General features: G+C 41.4%; 1 protein-coding gene across 1 annotated transcript in view; it reads left to right on the top strand.

Annotated features, from left to right (window-relative positions):
• PLB1 (phospholipase B1) overlaps positions 1 to 18425 on the top strand; it is an 89101-nt gene that overhangs the window by 44873 nt on the left and 25803 nt on the right. Inside the window, exons 22-37 of the mRNA XM_028724449.2 lie at positions 1203 to 1276; positions 1863 to 1906; positions 2469 to 2577; positions 4586 to 4637; positions 4788 to 4868; positions 6117 to 6182; positions 8043 to 8143; positions 9330 to 9411; positions 9830 to 9934; positions 11128 to 11223; positions 12096 to 12167; positions 13912 to 13989; positions 15003 to 15063; positions 15912 to 15970; positions 16695 to 16762; positions 18384 to 18425. The exon at positions 18384 to 18425 is cut by the window's right edge and continues 2 nt beyond it. Coding sequence (XP_028580282.2) covers positions 1203 to 1276; positions 1863 to 1906; positions 2469 to 2577; positions 4586 to 4637; positions 4788 to 4868; positions 6117 to 6182; positions 8043 to 8143; positions 9330 to 9411; positions 9830 to 9934; positions 11128 to 11223; positions 12096 to 12167; positions 13912 to 13989; positions 15003 to 15063; positions 15912 to 15970; positions 16695 to 16762; positions 18384 to 18425 — 1190 coding nt within the window. The remainder of the gene's footprint in view (positions 1 to 1202; positions 1277 to 1862; positions 1907 to 2468; positions 2578 to 4585; positions 4638 to 4787; positions 4869 to 6116; positions 6183 to 8042; positions 8144 to 9329; positions 9412 to 9829; positions 9935 to 11127; positions 11224 to 12095; positions 12168 to 13911; positions 13990 to 15002; positions 15064 to 15911; positions 15971 to 16694; positions 16763 to 18383) is intronic.

Genomic DNA, 18425 nt, shown 5'->3' with positions numbered 1-18425 from the left:
ACGTTTCCAAAATATAAGATAAAAAACAACTAAAATAAGTTGCATCCTACATACAGCAACAGTGTTTTGTGTTGTGTAGGCTCCTATGATGTAAGTAATGGGCCCCACCTGCTACTAGCCTGCTCCCTAAAATATCACTGGTTTGCTCATTTCTATATATAGGATACCATATAGCATATATTCAACACAAAAAACAGTGACAATTTGCTGTTGACAAAGGACAGCTGGACATATAAAGGGCCCCATTACCTTCAGTCGCTTAGGCCCTCATCAAACCTAAATCTGGCCCTGGTTCCAAGGCTTTAGAACTCCTTGCCAGTTGAGGTCCAGCTTCAAATACCTTTTTCTGGCAGTTGCAGCCCAGTGTGGAAACCCCTCACACCCCAGAGGGCAAAATGACTTCACCATGGTGACCAGCCATTGGAACGCCTCCTTGGCCAGCTGCCATCACAAAGTTTGAAATTGCCCTATCAGGTGCAAGCTGAGGGGTGGAGCCAGGATGGAGATGAAGGCTGACTGTGTCCAGTTGGCCCCATCTTCAAAGACCTTTCACCGTCCGGTCAATAAAGTTTTCTTTAAATAGGCCATTCCCCTATATTGTAAATGTGTTGAAATAACTTTTAGCTGGTGTTTTTATTGAAGTTTTTCCTACCTGATATTTTCTGGGGGTTCTTTGATATCATTGCTGTTTTATTGTATTTTATTATGTGTTTTATAATATTCTGATTATCATTAGGCAGGACAAAAAAACCCTAAAAATAGTCAAAACTCTTCCCCCATATGCCACATTATGTAAAGTGCCAAATTATCATATAATCCAGCCAGTCATTTGCGCACATGCACCAACTCCATTTCACATTCTCTGTATTATCCTGTACAGAGTGAATATGGGACAGGGTGTTGTAAAAGTTCATTGGCCTGATTGGGTGCCACATCTCGATTAATTGCCCCATTTATTGTCCAGTTATCTCGAGTCATGCTGATAATGTTTCTAAACCCGGCTTCATGCAGCCATAAATCCTGTTGATGGAACACAGTGTACATAGAGCTTTCAAAATGCCATGGAGGCTCTGACAAAAAGGGTCAGCTGCCCTTGTTCTAGGAGCCCGAAGCCTTAAAAGCACATTTTTCATTATGAACAACAACAAAACAAAATACGTGAGTTACCAACTTCATCTATCTCTTTGGTCTCTCTGAGGCAGGCTGGTAATGGCATTGGAGCAAAACCAAATGACCTGATGGATATGAATACGCAGTATTGGGGGCTGGCTTGGAGGTAGGTAACTATCCTTGTGATTTTGCTCCACAAATAGCCACTGACTTGCATTTGTGGATATTTCCTCCCATATACAGTAGGCAGTTTTAGGGCATTGTGTCTGGTTTTGCCACACTGGGCACTGAGCCTAGGGGGGCACTGCAGGGTGTCACATCTATGATGTAGTGAATTGAGCAGAAGGGAAGGCAAGAGGTGGGGTGGGTGTCGAATTTGGGCCTCACACAGGGTGTCACTGAAATTTGAAAGACCGAAGTCTGCCTCCCACCTAAATAAAAGGGGTAGGAAGTAAACAAAAGGAAACTCCACAATTATTCTGATAGGGAGACTAGCTTGTGAATGTTGAATTTTGAAAATCTTCAGCGACAAGGTTAGTCAAGATATTTTGGCCCCAAAGCAGAAAATCCCACAGGCACCTCTCCACATTATCCCCTTGCAAAAGCATGAAATGTACCTTTTGGTGTTTGTCATTGTTCCTCTTACTGGCTAAAACTTGGCTAAGAGGCTCTCTTTCTTTCTTTCTTTCTTTCTTTCTTTCTTTCTTTCTTTCTTTCTTTCTTTCTTTCTTTCTTTCTTTCTCTTATTGCAGCATTGGAGGAGATGCTTCATTAAGGAATGTAACAACTTTGCCCAGTAAGTAAAAGTCAAGGGGTTGGATCCAGAGTTATAAAGCAATCCTAAGAACAGGAAGCTGTTGGCTTAAATTAAACATGCACAAATTACCCCTATTCCAAACTCCTTTCAGGAGTGGGACTACTGCGGCTGACCTGGCCTAAGCCTGGCAGAGGGAAAGCAAGCCTTTAAAATGCAGTTTACTTACATCTCCCTTTTTGCCGCCATAAGTTCCACCAGGTTGCCAGGTCATATGACTAAGCTGAATGGAGTTAGGCTCCAGCCTAAATCCATTCTGCCTGGTGCCATCCTGCCACTCCGCCAGGGCTTGACATCCTCCAACATTTCCCCTACTTTGTCATCCTGTTGTCTTCTCCAACCACCCAGCCAAGGTCTTCTCAGGTTCCTGACTCCGCATCAATTATTTCACCTATATACTTCCAAGTTACTCGCTCATTTACTAGAATAATACCTGTCCTGCTTTCTGCTTACGAGAGTAGTGCTCAGAGTGGTAACAACATTAAAACAAGAAGAAAACAAGAGTTTTTTTAAACCACCGAAGTTATTATTTTCTTTCTTTCAGATATCCTCCGTGAGTTCAATGCTAACCTCACGGGATATTCGACTGGCACAGGAGACCTAAGAAAGCCAACTGCCTTTCTCAACCAAGCAGTTCCAAGAGCACCAGCTGAGTATGTCTATCCACGGCATAGTGTCATGTGGAAATTGTTCAGCTCGTGGCGGCGGTGTGGCGCATGCCCGTCGCTTCATCCTCACGCAGCCCCTGCAGCATCACAAAGTGGCACTGGACTAGCAGGGCATGCTTTTTGTGCCTGCCAAGGGCTGTGGGTGGGCAGCAGCAGCACAGGGCTGGCAGAGCAGCAAGGAGCAGAATGCACCCCCAAAAAATGTGCCTGGGGCCACTGCCCCTCTGCCCCCCCCCGGTCACATCCACACCCCATGTTTAACTCACTTAGATCACTTTGACATCCATGGCTTCCTCTGAAGAATTCTGGGTACTATAGTTTGCTAAGGGAACTGTAAAGGTAAAAAAGTAAAGGACCCCTGGACAGTTAAGTCCAGTCAAAGGCGACTCTGGGGTTGCAGCGCTCATCTCACTTTCAGGCCGAGGGAGCCGGTGTTTGTCCACAGACAGCTTTCCAGGTCAGGTGGCCAGCATGACTAAGCCGCTTCTGGCACAATGGAACACCGCGATGGGAGCCAGAGCACACAGAAACGCTGTTTACCTTCCCGCCACAGTGGTACCTATTTATCTACTTGCACTGGTGTGCTTTTGTACTGTAACTCCATGAGGACTCTCAAGGGAAACCATGTCTGTTAAAGTGGTACCAATTAAAGCTGCTTTAAATATGCAGCATGGATGTGACCCCAGCCTAACTAGGCCTTGATAGAAAGGAGGTGAGTCCTAAGTATTACCCAGCTTCTTTGTCTTGCAGTCATTCTGTGAAAACATGAAGGAAGTTGCTTTCATAGATATTTATCCATATGGTTCATATTTAGTACAGTGAGAGAAGGCAGGTGCTCCCCTTTCCCATGGTCTCATTTATTGTCTTTATGTGCTCAGATACTATGGTGATGTCCCTGAACTCTCAAAGACACACATATTAGAAGTCATTTCTACCACATAGTATTTACAGCCTTATCTGGCAGAGATAAAGTAAACTTGATATGGTTCCTGGAATACCATACAGCAACAAAAGGAAGAAAGGAATTACCTTACCTAATCCGACTATTCCTCTCTGCTGATATGAAACCATTTTTTATTTTCATTTTCATTGTCGAAGAATGTAAATCAAAACCAAGAACCCAAAGTAGCATTTGAAATGTCACACAAGCTTAATCATGGGAAAGAAATGAAATGTGTTTCAGCTCCTTCCAAGCCCTGGAGCTTCCTTAAAAGCCTAACGTTTCCATTAGTCTTCTGGGTTGTTGTTGGTGGTGGTTTTTTGTTTTTTTTGCAGACTACTTTTTCATGCACTTGTTTCAGTCAGGGACTACAGAGCAAAACTAGGAGTTGAAAAAAAGTAACTCAAAGAAGGAGCAGTTTTCGCTTGGAGGCCGCCATCACTAGTTCATTCCTGGTTTCGATTAAGGTTTTGAAAGGAAATTTCAAATGTTCTTTCTGCTTTTGTGTGTTTTCACTAAAGTACCCCAGCGGAAGTCAGAATCTCTGCTTATGGGGACCAAAAGGGTGGAAACATAGGACAAAAGAAGAGGGCAAAGAAAGAGGACACCTTTGCATAAACTGTCCAGATGCTGTCCACATGCTAACTTTTGAGGAGCACCTTCAAGGCTCCTGCTCTCCCTTCTTGTGGTCCAGGACTGCCAGAGGACTAATTTAGGACTGGGGCTCCCTTGCTGTTAGAAATGAGTCATCAGGCATTTTCATGGATGACTCATTTTTCCTTGGTCCTGTTTTCCCAGTCCAGTTGTAAACAAAGACAATATAGTCTTAAAGTGCCCCCCTGGGTCTCAGGAAACCCAAATTCCATTTTAGCCAATGATTTGCCAGGTTAGATTAGGCAAGTCGTTTCCCTTTCTGGGACTGCAGTTCTCTCTTGGTAAAATGGGAATAGCCACTTCTCATTGTACATACCTGTTTCTAAGGATGAGTCTACAGATATATCCAGGCATCAAATACATGCCCTGTGTCATTTTACCTTGTCCCCTCTTTCCTAGGAAATTACCAGACCAAGTAAAGCACCTTGTGAAATTAATGAAAAATGACTCGGTAGGTTGACAACATTCAAGAAACTTGCTTACTTGTCACATTCTATGAAGGGTTGCCGATAATTGCTTCATGTCGGTTGGCAACCATGCATTATATACCTGTGTGAATAAGTCAGCAGTGGTAACACGTGCATTCTTTTTCTTTGCTTAGAGAATCAATTTTGACACAGACTGGAAGGTCATAACTGTATTCATTGGAGTCCATGATCTGTGCAACTATTGCAAAGACATGGTGAGTTATGGGGATGTTCTCAAAGCACTGAGATGCTGGATGAAAGCCAAAACAGTGGTTTTCAGGGAATCAGTAAAGGCTTTCCTTTGTGATGGTAAAAGATGAAATCTCAAAGCCTGGAGACCCTAATGCAGCCTAGATGGCTTGGGTGGAGACTCTAGCTATTATTAGCACCAGAGCAAAGGTAGTTGTGCTGCCTAAAGTATCATTCTGGGTTTGAAAAAATGACTTTAAGTGGAAGCTGGAAGGAGATTGACTCTCTTACCTGCTCTGGCCACAGTTTGCAGTGTTTTCTAAGGACACAAGTTGATAAACGCCACACTTCCGTGTGGTTCATTTTGGCTGCTTAATATTACAAAAGCCCTAGACTAGCCACACAGAAAAAAATTCTGAACAGCCTTAGCAGCCCACAACCTGAGTGTCAGAACTATTAGACGAAGGAAATTCAAATTTTAGGGAGTCCCCATAGCTTTTTTGAAGTTGAAGATGTAGCTGCAGGTATCAAATCAACTCTTGGGATGCTGGTTAAAGATGGTTATGAAAAGAGGGTGGTCTGCTTTGCTTCCCCAACCACAAGATGTTCCAAATGTGACCTCCCTGTAGGGTTTGTTTCTTTGAGATGAAAGAAAGCATTGGAGACTTAATGGTGCATTTGCTGTACAAACAGATCATGTTGGAAATTTGTAGACCACTGAACATCCATTTCATTCTCTACTTTCTGACTCCTTCGCTGTCTTAAGAATATTCAGTATGTTATTTCTATCCCTCTCATAAGAGCTGAAGGATGTGACATTCCATAGGCAGGGAAACATCTAGTCTTCAGGGGTCCCGGATTGTGCAGATGTCAGATTATGCAAAAACATTATAATTATTGTCCTGTCCACAATGATCGAGACAGCCAGGTTCAGAGCATCTTGTATTTTGTGTTTTTTATCTTGTATTTTTTTGTTGTGAACCACCCTGAGATCTATGAATGAAGAGTGGTATACACATTTAATTAATTAATTAATTAATTAATTAATTAATTAATTGGGAAAGGTTTCATTTGTTCATTGTAACTCTTAATTGGGATGCAAAAATTCACTAGCATCATTTTTTTTTTTTAAGCTACATCATGAATTCCATGTTATGTTTCCCAGTAAGGAGTGACTTGCATGATTAATCTCGTGTCTTTATAATATTTGCAAAGGTCACTTTTACCTTTTTTAGGACTAGTAACTCTCTCTTTCTGTCTCCTACTTGTATCAGGATCACTATTCAGCTGTAAACTTTTCAAGCCGTGTTCAAAAAGCACTTGACCTTCTTCATGCAGAGGTAGGTGGCTGCTGCCTGGAGAGCATCTTTTCATTTTATTTTAGGATGTTGCTACATAATCACACAGTGGTGGTTTTTAAGGAGATTTTCAGACCCATCACTTGAAATGGTCTGAGGCTGACCACAATTTCTTACTACCCACCCAACCTCTAGTGAGGTCACATTCTACCACATCCATACAATTTCTCAGTACTAAAGTGGTATTGCTTGGTTGGTGGAGAAATGCAATTCTCCCCTTCCTATAGGTAAAGGTAAAGGGACCCCTGACCATTAGGTCCAGTCGTGGCCGACTCTGGGGTTGCAGCGCTCATCTCGCTTTATTGTCCGAAGGAGCCGGCGTACAGCTTCCGGGTCATGTGGCCAGCATAACTAAGCCGCTTCTGGTGAACCAGAGCAACGCACAGAAACGCCATTTACCTTCCGCCGGAGCGGTACCTATTTATCTACTTGCACTTTGACATGCTTTTGAACTGCTAGGTTGGCAGGAGCTGGGACTGAGCAACGGGAGCTCACCCCATTGCGGGGATTTGAACCGCCGACCTTCTGATCGGCAAGTCTGTAGTTTAACCCACAGCGCCACCCGCGTCCCCCCCTTCCTATACATGGACTCAAATAATGCACATACAAATCTACTATTGCTATGTAGGATTCAGTTAAATAGGTGTCATGGGATCCCTTCAAATAGCACATAGAATATGTCTAGTAATATGTGGCAAAATGCTCCCTCTTCTCCCTGCCTATTCCATGTTATCCCATTTTTCCCATATGAACCTACCAGCAGGTGGGTGTGGTAGATGCGGTCTGCCCTGGGTGTCACCTCCAAGGTGCCAAAAAGGTCCCTCAGCAAGGCACGCAATCTCTGGCTTCCCAAAAAAAATGAAATAAAGTTAAACCATTTTTGCAGGCCAAAAAAATCAGTGGGGGGGGGGTGAGAAGAAATTTTTCGCACTCGGTACCACCTGACCTTGCTATGCCACTGCCTGCCAGGACCCTGAGATAATCTTCTGAGGCCCTTCTTCATTTGCCTCCTCCTCGAGAGGTATGGAGGGTGAAAATACGAGAATGGGCCTTCTCTGCAGTGGCTCCCCATCTGTGGGAATGCTCTCCCCAGGGAAGTTCACCTGGCGCCTTCATTATACACCCTTAGGTGCCAGGCAATTACATTCCTTTTTAACCAGGCTTTTGGTTGATCTGATTTACATCCTATGCCCTTTTAAAATGTGCTCTTTTGGGGGCGGGGGCTATTGGGTTGTTGTTTTTATTTTTATTATGTATTCTGTGATTTTATATATTGATTTTATTCTGTGAACTGACCTGAGACCCCCGGGTATAGGGGGGTATATAAATTCAAATAGCAATAATAATAATAATCAGGTCCTAGGTCTTCACATGATTTATTTAGAAAATGTCTGGAAAGGATAATATACACTTGGAGTATTCTGTGCTTGATTGTGCAGGGAAGCCTTTAGCTATGGTATAAAACTCTCCAAAGGGATGTTTCAGTGACTATAGAAGGACATCCTACAAGCATTATTGCAAAGCCACAAGGGAGCCATGTGCCTGAATGAGTAATATAATGTGACTGGGTAGGGGGGGGTGGACTTGTGCCACTATATCACTAATTACTGTCACCAACTATATTCTGTAGGTGACCATGACACACTCACATTAACGTTAATCACCATTATCTAATCTTCCTGGAAAGCTTCCATGCGGAAGGGTAGGGATATGGGGGAAACTGGGTCAAACAAGATGAGCCATGAATCAGGCTCGATAGCTGCTTTGACATAGAAACGACGCAAGTCCTGTGTTTTTCACACACTGTTGTCTCCTATAACTTAGTGCTTCCTTTCCCACCAGGTGCCGAAAGCTTTGGTGAATCTTGTGAATGCAATGGACCTTCTTCCTCTGAGACAACTGTTTCTGGATAGCAGATTGCCCTGTCCTGCTCATTTAGCAGTGTAAGCCAGCTTTGGTATCCATGTCATCCAAGTATATCTGGGTCATTCTGCATGGCATCCACACCACCGGGTACTTAAAGCACATGGCTTCCCCCAGTGAATCCTAGGAGCTGTAGTTTACCCCTCACAGAACTGCAATTCCCAGCATTCTTTCGGAGCAGCCATGTGCTTTAAATGTACAGTGGTGGATGGTGAGCAAGTGATCTGCTCACTGGATGTTAGGTGAGATCCCAGTATAATGGTATGTCTAGGGATGGCTTTACTCTAGCACAGAGGAAGGGCTTGAAATGGAAGCATCTCTCGGACTGCAAATTCTTAATCGGCTAAAATGAGACAAAAGCCCATGATGGCACAAATATAGGAAAACTTTCTGAAATGCCTTTGTATTAGGCATTTTGAGAAAGCTAATTACAAGCCAGCAGGATCTGTCATAACAAGCCATGTGTGGTAGCCTCAATATGTCATATTGTGCAGGTTGTGTTTTCCCTACCAAGTCACGATTTAGCAGATTTCCTTGGGAAACAAAACACAGATGTAGAATAAATAGATTATATTTAGTCTGTCTTCATTCCTTAGCATCCGATGAAGTGGACTGCAGTCCTCAAAACCCTTATTCTATGGTAAATTAGTCTTTAAGGTCCTATAAGTTTCTCGGTTGCTTTTCCCCCCGCCCCTAATTAGAGTAGTAGTAATCACTCTGGATATCCTTGGTTTCTTGTGATGGCAAAAGTGAAACATTAAAATTGTATTTGAGTCCTTGGATCCAGTATAATCCCCTACCATCACTTCTATAATTCTGATTTCTTTTATGTTTCCAATTCTGATTTTCAGTGACTTTCTACTTTCTACATTTCCTTATCTATCTATCTATCTGTCTGTCTGTCTATCTATCTATCTATCTATCTATCTATCATCTATCATCTATCATCTATCATCTTATTTCAAATACAATCTCTAAGCAGTTTACAACATCCTAAAAATATAAAAATAAAAGGGAAACCCAAAAACAAAGAAAAAATGTGTACTTTATAGCACAGATAACAAGGAGATAGTCTATACTCTTAAACATCAGTATAACCTGAAACAGCCAACAGACAGTGACCATGATAACTACTCGTAGTTCCAAAATATGGCTTTATCAATATATGCTGTTTTTGTCCCACACTCCCTTTAATTTCATATGCAGAGAAAACTGTGAGTGTGTTCTCACCGTTCAAGAAGGCTCACCAGAGCTGGCGAGGATGAAGGAAGCAGTCAAAGCTTATCAGGTATATCTGCAAAGAATCAATATTGCCATTTTGCATGTTATCTGCTGTCTTTGTATGAATGTTGTTACATTATACCCCAAAGCAACCATATATTGTTCTTCTGGAACATCCTACAACATGATTTAAAACTACCACACTCTAGAGACAAAAATTGGATAACTGTCTCAAGAGAACCCCACCAACATTTCCTGATTTGTTATAATCTGGACCATGTATATTATGTGTGTGATTTCTGTGCTGTTCTTGGCACAGAAATTAGTTTCCTAACAGTACCCTGGCCCACACTTTCTGCTAAATTATGGTTCAACATTATACCATAGTTTAGTGTGCCTTGAACTGTGGTTTGTTTACATCTTGCAAATCATAATATGAAACCATGGTCTGTTCTTGAGGTACTCCTTTTATTTTTATTCCACAGAGCAGTCTGCAAAGCCTAGTGGAGACTGGCAAGTATGACACCCAAGAAGATTTTACAGTAGTACTGCAGCCTTTCCTCCAAAGCATCGTACTTCCTCTTCTACAGGTGTGTCTTGGCTGGATTGAACGTGGATGTGTATGTTGCTTACCTTATAAGAAAGCCTGCAGAGCTTTTAGGACATTCTGTGGGATCTTGAAATTTTGACATAAGGCTGTTATGATGCAATTTGGATTGAGTCTTGGACTCTGGGGGCGGCTTGATTATTCAGCATTCATACTGCCTTGCTCATGCAGTGGTTAGACTGTGTCTGATCCTTACTGAGCATAGCGTGTGGTCTATGAACACTGACCTATATTGAGGTGATGAGAAGGACTTCCTGCACAGCAGCCAGCACTTCCATGTGGGTTCACAGAACACTCAGACCAGTGGCCTACTATTCCATATTAGACTGCGCACAGAAGTAAAAATATGTAATGAGTTCCATTCCTGCACCTTTGCAGTGTTTGTGAGCTGAGGTTACTAGTATGAAGACCCAGTACCCTTTAGTTTAGACCTGCACCAGCATTTCTTAATTTTCTCTGGGATTGGGAACATATATATATACTAAAATACAAAGCACAATGCAAAGCAAAAATAAGAAGAAGCTTTGTTAGCAAGGACAAAACCTGTCCTGCCATAAAAGAACCTTTCAGACTGAGATACTATGCAACTGTTTTCAAAAGAGGAACTGAAATGACCAGGGCTTGTTAAAACTATAGATGAAGGCTGAGTATTCGCTGTGACTGACAGTTGCTTTGTTTGTCACTCTTAAAGAAACACCAGCAGGGTTACATCAGCTTTGAAAATGTTGACTGATTTCAACATTTTACATTTTTTGCAGCAAGTTGTAATTTGTCAGTTTACATAAATTGCTCTTTTGCAGTTTATAAATGTGACCTATCGTTTTGTATTCTGTTGTGCATCCTTTTAATTCATGTTTCCTAGTTCTTTCAGGCTTGAAGTAACTTTTTAAAAAGCAGTTTATGCTGCAAGTAAAGTTAAGAAAAACTGTTGTGGCAACGCAAGAACTTTATTGACCTGAAAGAGCTCAGATCAGATTTGACAGAATTGACACATACCGTGTAATGCCTCCACCCCCTGCTATTGACTTGAATGGAATATTAGTTACCAGAGAATTCAGGCAGTCTCTGATAGTTTCAGACTAGACACTAAAGAATTCAAACATTTTCACTGGATTGAATTTTCGGGATTGTCTCTTTGAACCCCCCACTCTCTCAACCTTTTTTCAACCTTTTCAGGATGGACGTCCAGACATCTCTTTCTTTGCACCTGATTGCTTTCATCTGAGTCAAAAGTCACATTCCCAGCTTTCTCGGGCCCTCTGGAACAATATGGTAGGGCATGGGATTTGAGAATTTTGCTAATGTCCTCTTATTTGTACAGTGTATATCTCCTGGGTAGCAAAGACCTTTATGCCATTAAAATATATTCTGCATATTCAGATTTTCTCCTTGTTGTCTTCAGACTATGTATTTATTTGTTTACTAGCAACTAGAATTGCTCAGGAATTCTAAGAAACTAAAAAATCTGTGCTACTTTGAAAAATAGTGCTTAAAACTAGCACAGTTTTGAAAGGTTTAGGCCACCATTTTGATTCGAGATAGTATCCAATCTTATCCAGACATAGACAAAGTTCATTGAACCATCATACAAAAATTGGTTGCAATTTCTTAAGGGATGTTCAAATTCATAGTGAACAAACAACTTCTAAATATATATATAGTAGATATAGTAACACCTATGTACATGAGGCCTTCTAAGGAGCAGACATAACAATTATTCCCAAGGGGCTTACAGACTTGAGAGAAACAAGGAAACAACAGGAAGGTACATATGGAAACAACGGTAGGCAGGAAAAGAATATATGATTATTTCAATTACATGTGTTTTGGATAAGTTACCATAAGAGCATAGGGAAAGGGGGGGGTGACCCAAAGGCTTTCAGGAAAAGGTGAGATAATCCTTGCTCTCACTGCTGTGAACTTATTGTCCTGTAGACAGTTGCTGTGTCACTCACTTAGAATTTTAGTTAAATTTCAGTGGCAATAAAACTGAGAACCCTTGAGAAAATGAGTTTGCAAAGTGCCTCGGGGATCAAATTATGGAACAAATGCATAATAGTATTTATTAGTTTTTATTTTGAAAGACAATTATTAGGGGGGGGGAGAAGAAACACTGTTATATAACCATTTGTTTTGTTTTGCAGCTTCAACCTTTAGGGAAGAAATCCATTTCCTTCAACTTTACAGATAATGTAGCCCTGAGCTGCCCAACTCTGGTAAATAGAGCATCATCTTTCAGGGCAAAAGGTGTCAAATGTGGGTCTCAGCAATCTAACACTCAAAGGATAAGCCACTGTCTTATGTGATCAATTATTTTTCCAACTAAGCCCTCTTTTTAGAATACAGGTGTCCCCCTATCTATGCACAACCGACTCACACACAACTCTATGTGCATGGTGCTGGGAAGTAATTAATGCAGTATTTTTAGTCTGAGAGAGCAGCAGAGAGGGTGTTTAAAGGGTGTCCCCACTTTACGTGATTTCCCTTACTTTTATATATATATATATATATATATATATATATATATATATATAATATTTTTTTTGAGTTTACATTATTTTGACCATAATCACAATCCATTAAGATCATAACATCACCTATAGCCTTGCTCAAACTGAGCCTTGACCCCCCCCCACTCCTTGGCTTTCATAAATATTCACTTACAATTTAGCATTTCTATATCAACCTATTTACCTTCTTTCATGCTGATAAAATTTACCTTGATAATTGTAAAGAGGTTCCAAAAATTAACATTGCAAAATATTTTAACTCAAACCTGCAAACGTTTTCAAATGTTTACAATGTTCTCTCATATATTGCATAAATTTACTCCAGTCCTTTTCGAACAGCTTGTTGCGCTGCTTTCGGATCTTCCCCATCAGCTTCGCCAATTCTGCATATTCCATCATTTTAGTCTGCCATTCTTCCAATGTTGGAAGCTCCTGCTGCTTCCATTTATGGGCTAAAAGTATCCTCGCGGCTGTGGTAGCATACATAAAGAAATTTATATATTTTTTGGGAATTTCTTCTCCAATTATACCCAACAAAAACGCCTCTGGTTTTTTGATAAAGGTATTTTTAAAAACCTTTTTCAGTTCATTGTATATCATATCCCAGTAGGCTTTAACCTGAGTACAGGTCAACCACATATGGTACGTGCACAGGGGCCCAGAACACAATCCCTGCCTAAGGGGGGGGGGTACCTGTACTGAGTTTCATAGAAACTGCCCCCTCCCCCCCCACACACATAAGCTTTCTCTGTCAGAGATGGGAGCTTTCTGTCCCAGTTTGCAACAATGAGTTCATTTGTGTATCTGTATGTACATTTGTTATGGCCCAGGGGTTACTAAGCCACATAGCAGAGAAAACAAATAGAAAGCTTCACCTTTCCACAATATGCCTCCAGTTTTCTTACTGCCCTTGCCAGTTCCTTGTGCTTCTCATCTCTCCAAGCAGAACTAGTACATTTCACTTGGCTCACTTCCATAAACTTGCAGGTCTATTTACATAGACTAGGAGTGCAAGCATATGCACATTTTCTCAGAAGCCCATCCCACTTATGTGCAAAAGTTAGATTTTCAGATTTTATTCTATTTTAGTATTTATTTGAAAAATGTACAGATTGCTAACTAGCAGAATGCAACAATAAAATTTCAATTAATAGGAGAGATAGAAACAGTTTTCCAAAGTAACTGTGATACTGCCCTGATTTGATGTCCTTGTTTGCCTTCAGGGTAAAGTTTTTCCATCCTTAAATTCTGGGCTAGGTCCACTTCCTGGTCTCTCTCTAATGGGTTCCTAAAGCCAAACTCTTCTTTCTTTGTGAGAATCATGATTGCAGAACTAAATTGAATTCATATTGGCAAGCCCCACAGACCTCAACTCTAATAAATGCATCCTTCTGGTGCTGGCATAAATTCTGCAGTATTTGGAGCTTGAAATGTTCTTCCTTTCTTTTAGCACCAACCATTCCTGGGAACCTACAAGAACAGCAATGGTTCACATTCGCCTCTGGAGCCCACACAGAAGCCAAGCCAGGTGATTCCTTTCTCATTTACTGTGCCTTATACATGTGAGCATAGTACTGAACATCTGTTGTCTACAGGATCTTTTCACACTTCACATAAGCACCCTGCAATGACTGTTAAGGGAGGTGAGCTCTCTTTAGATGGATGCACCTGCAAGAGATAAACTTGAATTTTGAATCCTGCCTTATGGATTTAATTGTGCAAATGCAGCCAGCGCCTCTTGCAATGAGCTGTTTGAAAACCAAACAAAATGAAGATTGTAAATCTATGTGCAAATGCTAAAGGTGTGATATGAATTATAAGTAACAGTACACTAGTGGCCAAAATTGTGGAAACCTATTGGGAAAAGTGTATTGCAGAGATTTGATGGCTCATAACACCACCTTTATTTGGAGTAATACCATAAAATTATATATGAATGGAATGATAATTTAATGAAGAATGTAATGCAACAAAGTTTGTTCAATTATCTGTATTCTATCAAAAGTTATAGCCAAATAACCAGAAAAATGAAGCACAACTTACTTAGGTTGATATACAGTACCTTTCCTTCATTTGAATGTAGCCAATGAGCATGAGTGTTTAGAGAGCCAATTAGGTGTCATCTTGCTTTGGCAATGATCCAATCAGGTCACAGTAGGATTCAGCTATTGATGTTATATATTGGAGCTGAGAGAACATCTGTCAGTGTGTTATGTGATTGCTATCAAGTTGGTGGTTGTTTTTTATGTTCTTTCATTTAGTGAGCTTATGAAACGTAATAAAATTCAAGAAATGGCGCAAAGAGTTTACTGGTTGCCCAGAAAGCGATGTAAAACTAGGACTACATGATCGCATGCTATCTCTAGTATGAAGCCTGGGGATGAGGGCAATAAATGGAGGCTGATTAGTATGGACCCCCAAAGGCTGGAAGTGGGGCTTTCTTGGGCTTCTGAACCATGACTTGAAATTCTTGCATGTTCAATATATTTTCATTTCATTTGAAAAGCTTCTAATGATGTGTTGATTGCATTTGTCTTTAAGAGCTGGGGTAGTGATCTGTCATGCCCTGGACAGGCTGCATCCAAAAAAGCCCCGACATCAGGTGAGAAATAAGGAGATACAGAAAGAACACATAATGCAGAGTTTTACTATCTCTTTCTTTTGCATTTTTTAAAGTCTCAGGGGGGTGTTACTGCGACATTACCAGCGGGGAGGAGAGGGAAACTGGTAGATAAACGTGGTCTTCTTTTTCATTTTTTATTTATTTCTAAGATTCTAGCGTTTTTGTCCATTGCATTTTTCTGCACTTTCAAATTCTGCATCTGTGAAGGCTGTAGACTTGTTTTGAAATTAAAACCAGTATTCTCAGAGCTCTGAAAAGAGTATCTTATCACAACCGTAAGTACCTTTAGGGCTGCTGTGGGTATAGATAAGGGTGGAAATGCTGTACACAATGAATATTCTGTTCACTTCAGTGGAATTTAAGCTTCCTAGCTGCTTGCAGGATTGCCCCCCAAAGAGAGAATTAAACTCAGAATATGGCAACCAAGATAATTCAGGATTTAGAAAATGCGTCCCGTAAGGAATATTTGTGCCATTGCTTAGTGAGAATGTTTTAATGTTTAGCATTGTTGATTTGCTTGTTACAATCCTATGCATGTTTACTTAGAAGAAAGCCCCAAATGGGTTTAATAAAGCTTGTTCCCAGGTAAGCGTACATAGGATTGCAACTTAAAAGTAGCTTCCATCTCTTTAGTTTCCAAGTTCAGCCCATTCAGCATATCATTTCTGGTCCGTGTAGAATTTTAAGGACCCTTACTGATTGCTTGATTGGACTTGGTTGAATTGTATTTGTATCAAGCGATTCATGAATATCTTAACAAACAAAGAAAACCATACCAGTGACACCCTTCCCCTATGATGTCCTCCTTCCACCACCCCCTTATCCAGTCCACAGGCTACAACCTTCTGACATCAAAGTGATAGCTGCCCTCGGTGATTCTTTGACGGTAGGTCAACGGGATGCAGCACCTGGGGAAATTCTGCTCTCCACAAGGATGCTGTGGTATCAATCGACACCCAGCAATAAGGTTAAACTTAGCAAAGGAGAATTAATGCCCAGCACACTTGGTCCAATAAAAGGTATCATCCAAAAGCTTTGGAATATTGTATGCTTAGCCAGACATTTCAGTTTGCAGCAGGGTGCCTATTATGAAAAGAACCCTGGGCGTGGGTTTAGCCATCATGGAAACCTGGTGCATGTTGTAAAGATCACATCTATACCATACATTTAAAGCACGTTGGGTGCATTCAACCCAACGCCATGACAGTTGTTCCATCAGCTTGCCAGACAGAACGATTCCCTCTCTCCTCTCCTGAACATTGTTCTGGGGGTTATCCCCACCCACTGAGCCAATTTTGTGGGGGCTGCAGAGGGTGTGAGAAGGGGGAAGCCCCAATGTGCTAGCAGAAGTCCTTGCACGGGCTTTCGCTAGTGGGACTCATTAATTGAATCCCAGCCACGGCTTCCCCAAAAGAAACATGGGAACTGTAGTTTTCCCCAGAGCGCTACAATTTCCAGAGAGAGAGAGATTCGCATTTCAGATTGCATGATCCCCTTGGCTAATTCTGCTTAACATTATTCATGGCCTCATAAACCAGCAGCAATCATTAAAACTCCTTTCTCGTCATATCCCTTGCAATGTATATAATTTATATATATTTCATTTACAGGCTGCTGTAGGAGCCAAATCAACTGGTTTGGATGATCTAACCACAGCTTGGAGGGGGATTTCCTGGAGGTACAGCATTTGCTAGGATTTATCCCAGATGCTGCTGGAGCAAAGAATTTCATGCACCTTTTTGAAGAGCGCCATTACATAGATGAAAATGAGAACAGAAAGTGTATGTGACAATTACATGTCTGAGCATATCCTCATGCCCAGACATGCAATCTGTTCTTTTTCCAATAACAAGAAGTCTTATTAGTACCCTTATAAGAATACGCTGCCATCAAGCAATCTTGCGGGCTGCATATTGCACTTCTTCCCAAGCTGTACTTCAGCAAATAATTTCTGAACTGATCAGGGTTTGAGATTACTCTCAAGTGAACAAGCTTGCACTAGGAGTGGCACAATGGAGTGGGAGGTTATGAAACAGCAACACACAGCTTGCTTCATGCTTATGTGCATTGATTTGGATATGTTCAGCTCAGTCACCTGGTGCAGATTTCCTTCCTTACACAGCTTTTTGTGCAAGAATGGACATTTTACTAAAAAAAATTAAAGTCAGACAGTGGTCATTATTGCACACAAATGTGGAAGAAGAATAAGATGGTAATTATCACACATAATAGTGGGACGCAGGTGGCGCTGTGGGTTAAAGCCTCAGCGCCTAGGACTTGCCAATCGAAAGGTCGGCGGTTCGAATCCCTGCGGCGGGGTGCGCTCCTGTCGCTTGGTCCCAGCGCCTGCCAACCTAGCAGTTCGAAAGCACCCCCGGGTGCAAGTAGATAAATAGGGACCGCTTACTAGCGGGAAGGTAAACGGCGTTCCGTGTGCTGCGCTGGCTCGCCAGATGCAGCTTGTCACACTGGCCACGTGACCCGGAAGTGTCTGCAGACAGCGCTGGCCCCCGGCCTATAGAGTGAGATGGGCGCACAACCCTAGAGTCTGGCAAGACTGGCCCGTATGGGCAGGGGTAGCTTTACCTTTTTATCAAACATTATCTGGAAACTTCTGTCAATTGCTCAGTTGTCATCTTGCCCGGTATGCAATTAATGCACATAAATGAACATGTCTGAAAGGTGAATTTTGAGGCTACCTTTCTTTTTCAGAAATCAGGGTAATCTGCTTCTATTAGATCTCGGATCAATATGGGATTATATAGAAAGGAAAACTAAATGTGTGTGCAACCACATAGTGCACTGAACTGCACTAAAAGGTTTAATGCGCAAGTACGCCCTGACATTTAACACACTCTCCTAAAACTTTAGAACCCCAAATATCTATTGGGCACCAACACAGTCTGGCCTCTCAGTGAATAAATGTTAACAAATCTGGTTTATTATCAGCAAGATCAGATTAAAGGAGGTCAGATCTCAATATGTACTACATATATCAGCATAAAGGGGAGCATTTCTAAGTTCTTAGCTGTGTGTTCTTGCTAGAGGCTTACATCTGTTTTAGCTGCAGGCCTGTTTTACTTGATTTGAAAACTTCCCCTTCATTCATACTTGTTCCTATCCTTTTATCCTTAAAGGCTGGATGGCTTTTCCCCCATGGAGGTTTTGAGGGACTTTTGTTCTTAATTCATCTCTACCCTACTCTTTGCTAGTACAGCTGTGTTTCTCGGACAGATGGTAGATGCCCTTTGATACAGTGTTAATTCCAGTGACCGATTTGGTATTACCCTTTTTTCTAGTGCTGGAGGTGATGAAACCTTGGAGACTCACACAACCTTATC

The sequence above is a fragment of the Podarcis muralis genome, chromosome 3 (genome assembly GCF_964188315.1).
Source record: "Podarcis muralis chromosome 3, rPodMur119.hap1.1, whole genome shotgun sequence".
In the NCBI taxonomy this organism is placed as follows: Eukaryota; Metazoa; Chordata; class Lepidosauria; order Squamata; family Lacertidae; genus Podarcis; species Podarcis muralis.
Note: the sequence above shows the minus strand (reverse complement) of the source record. Positions and strands in the feature narration are given on the sequence as shown.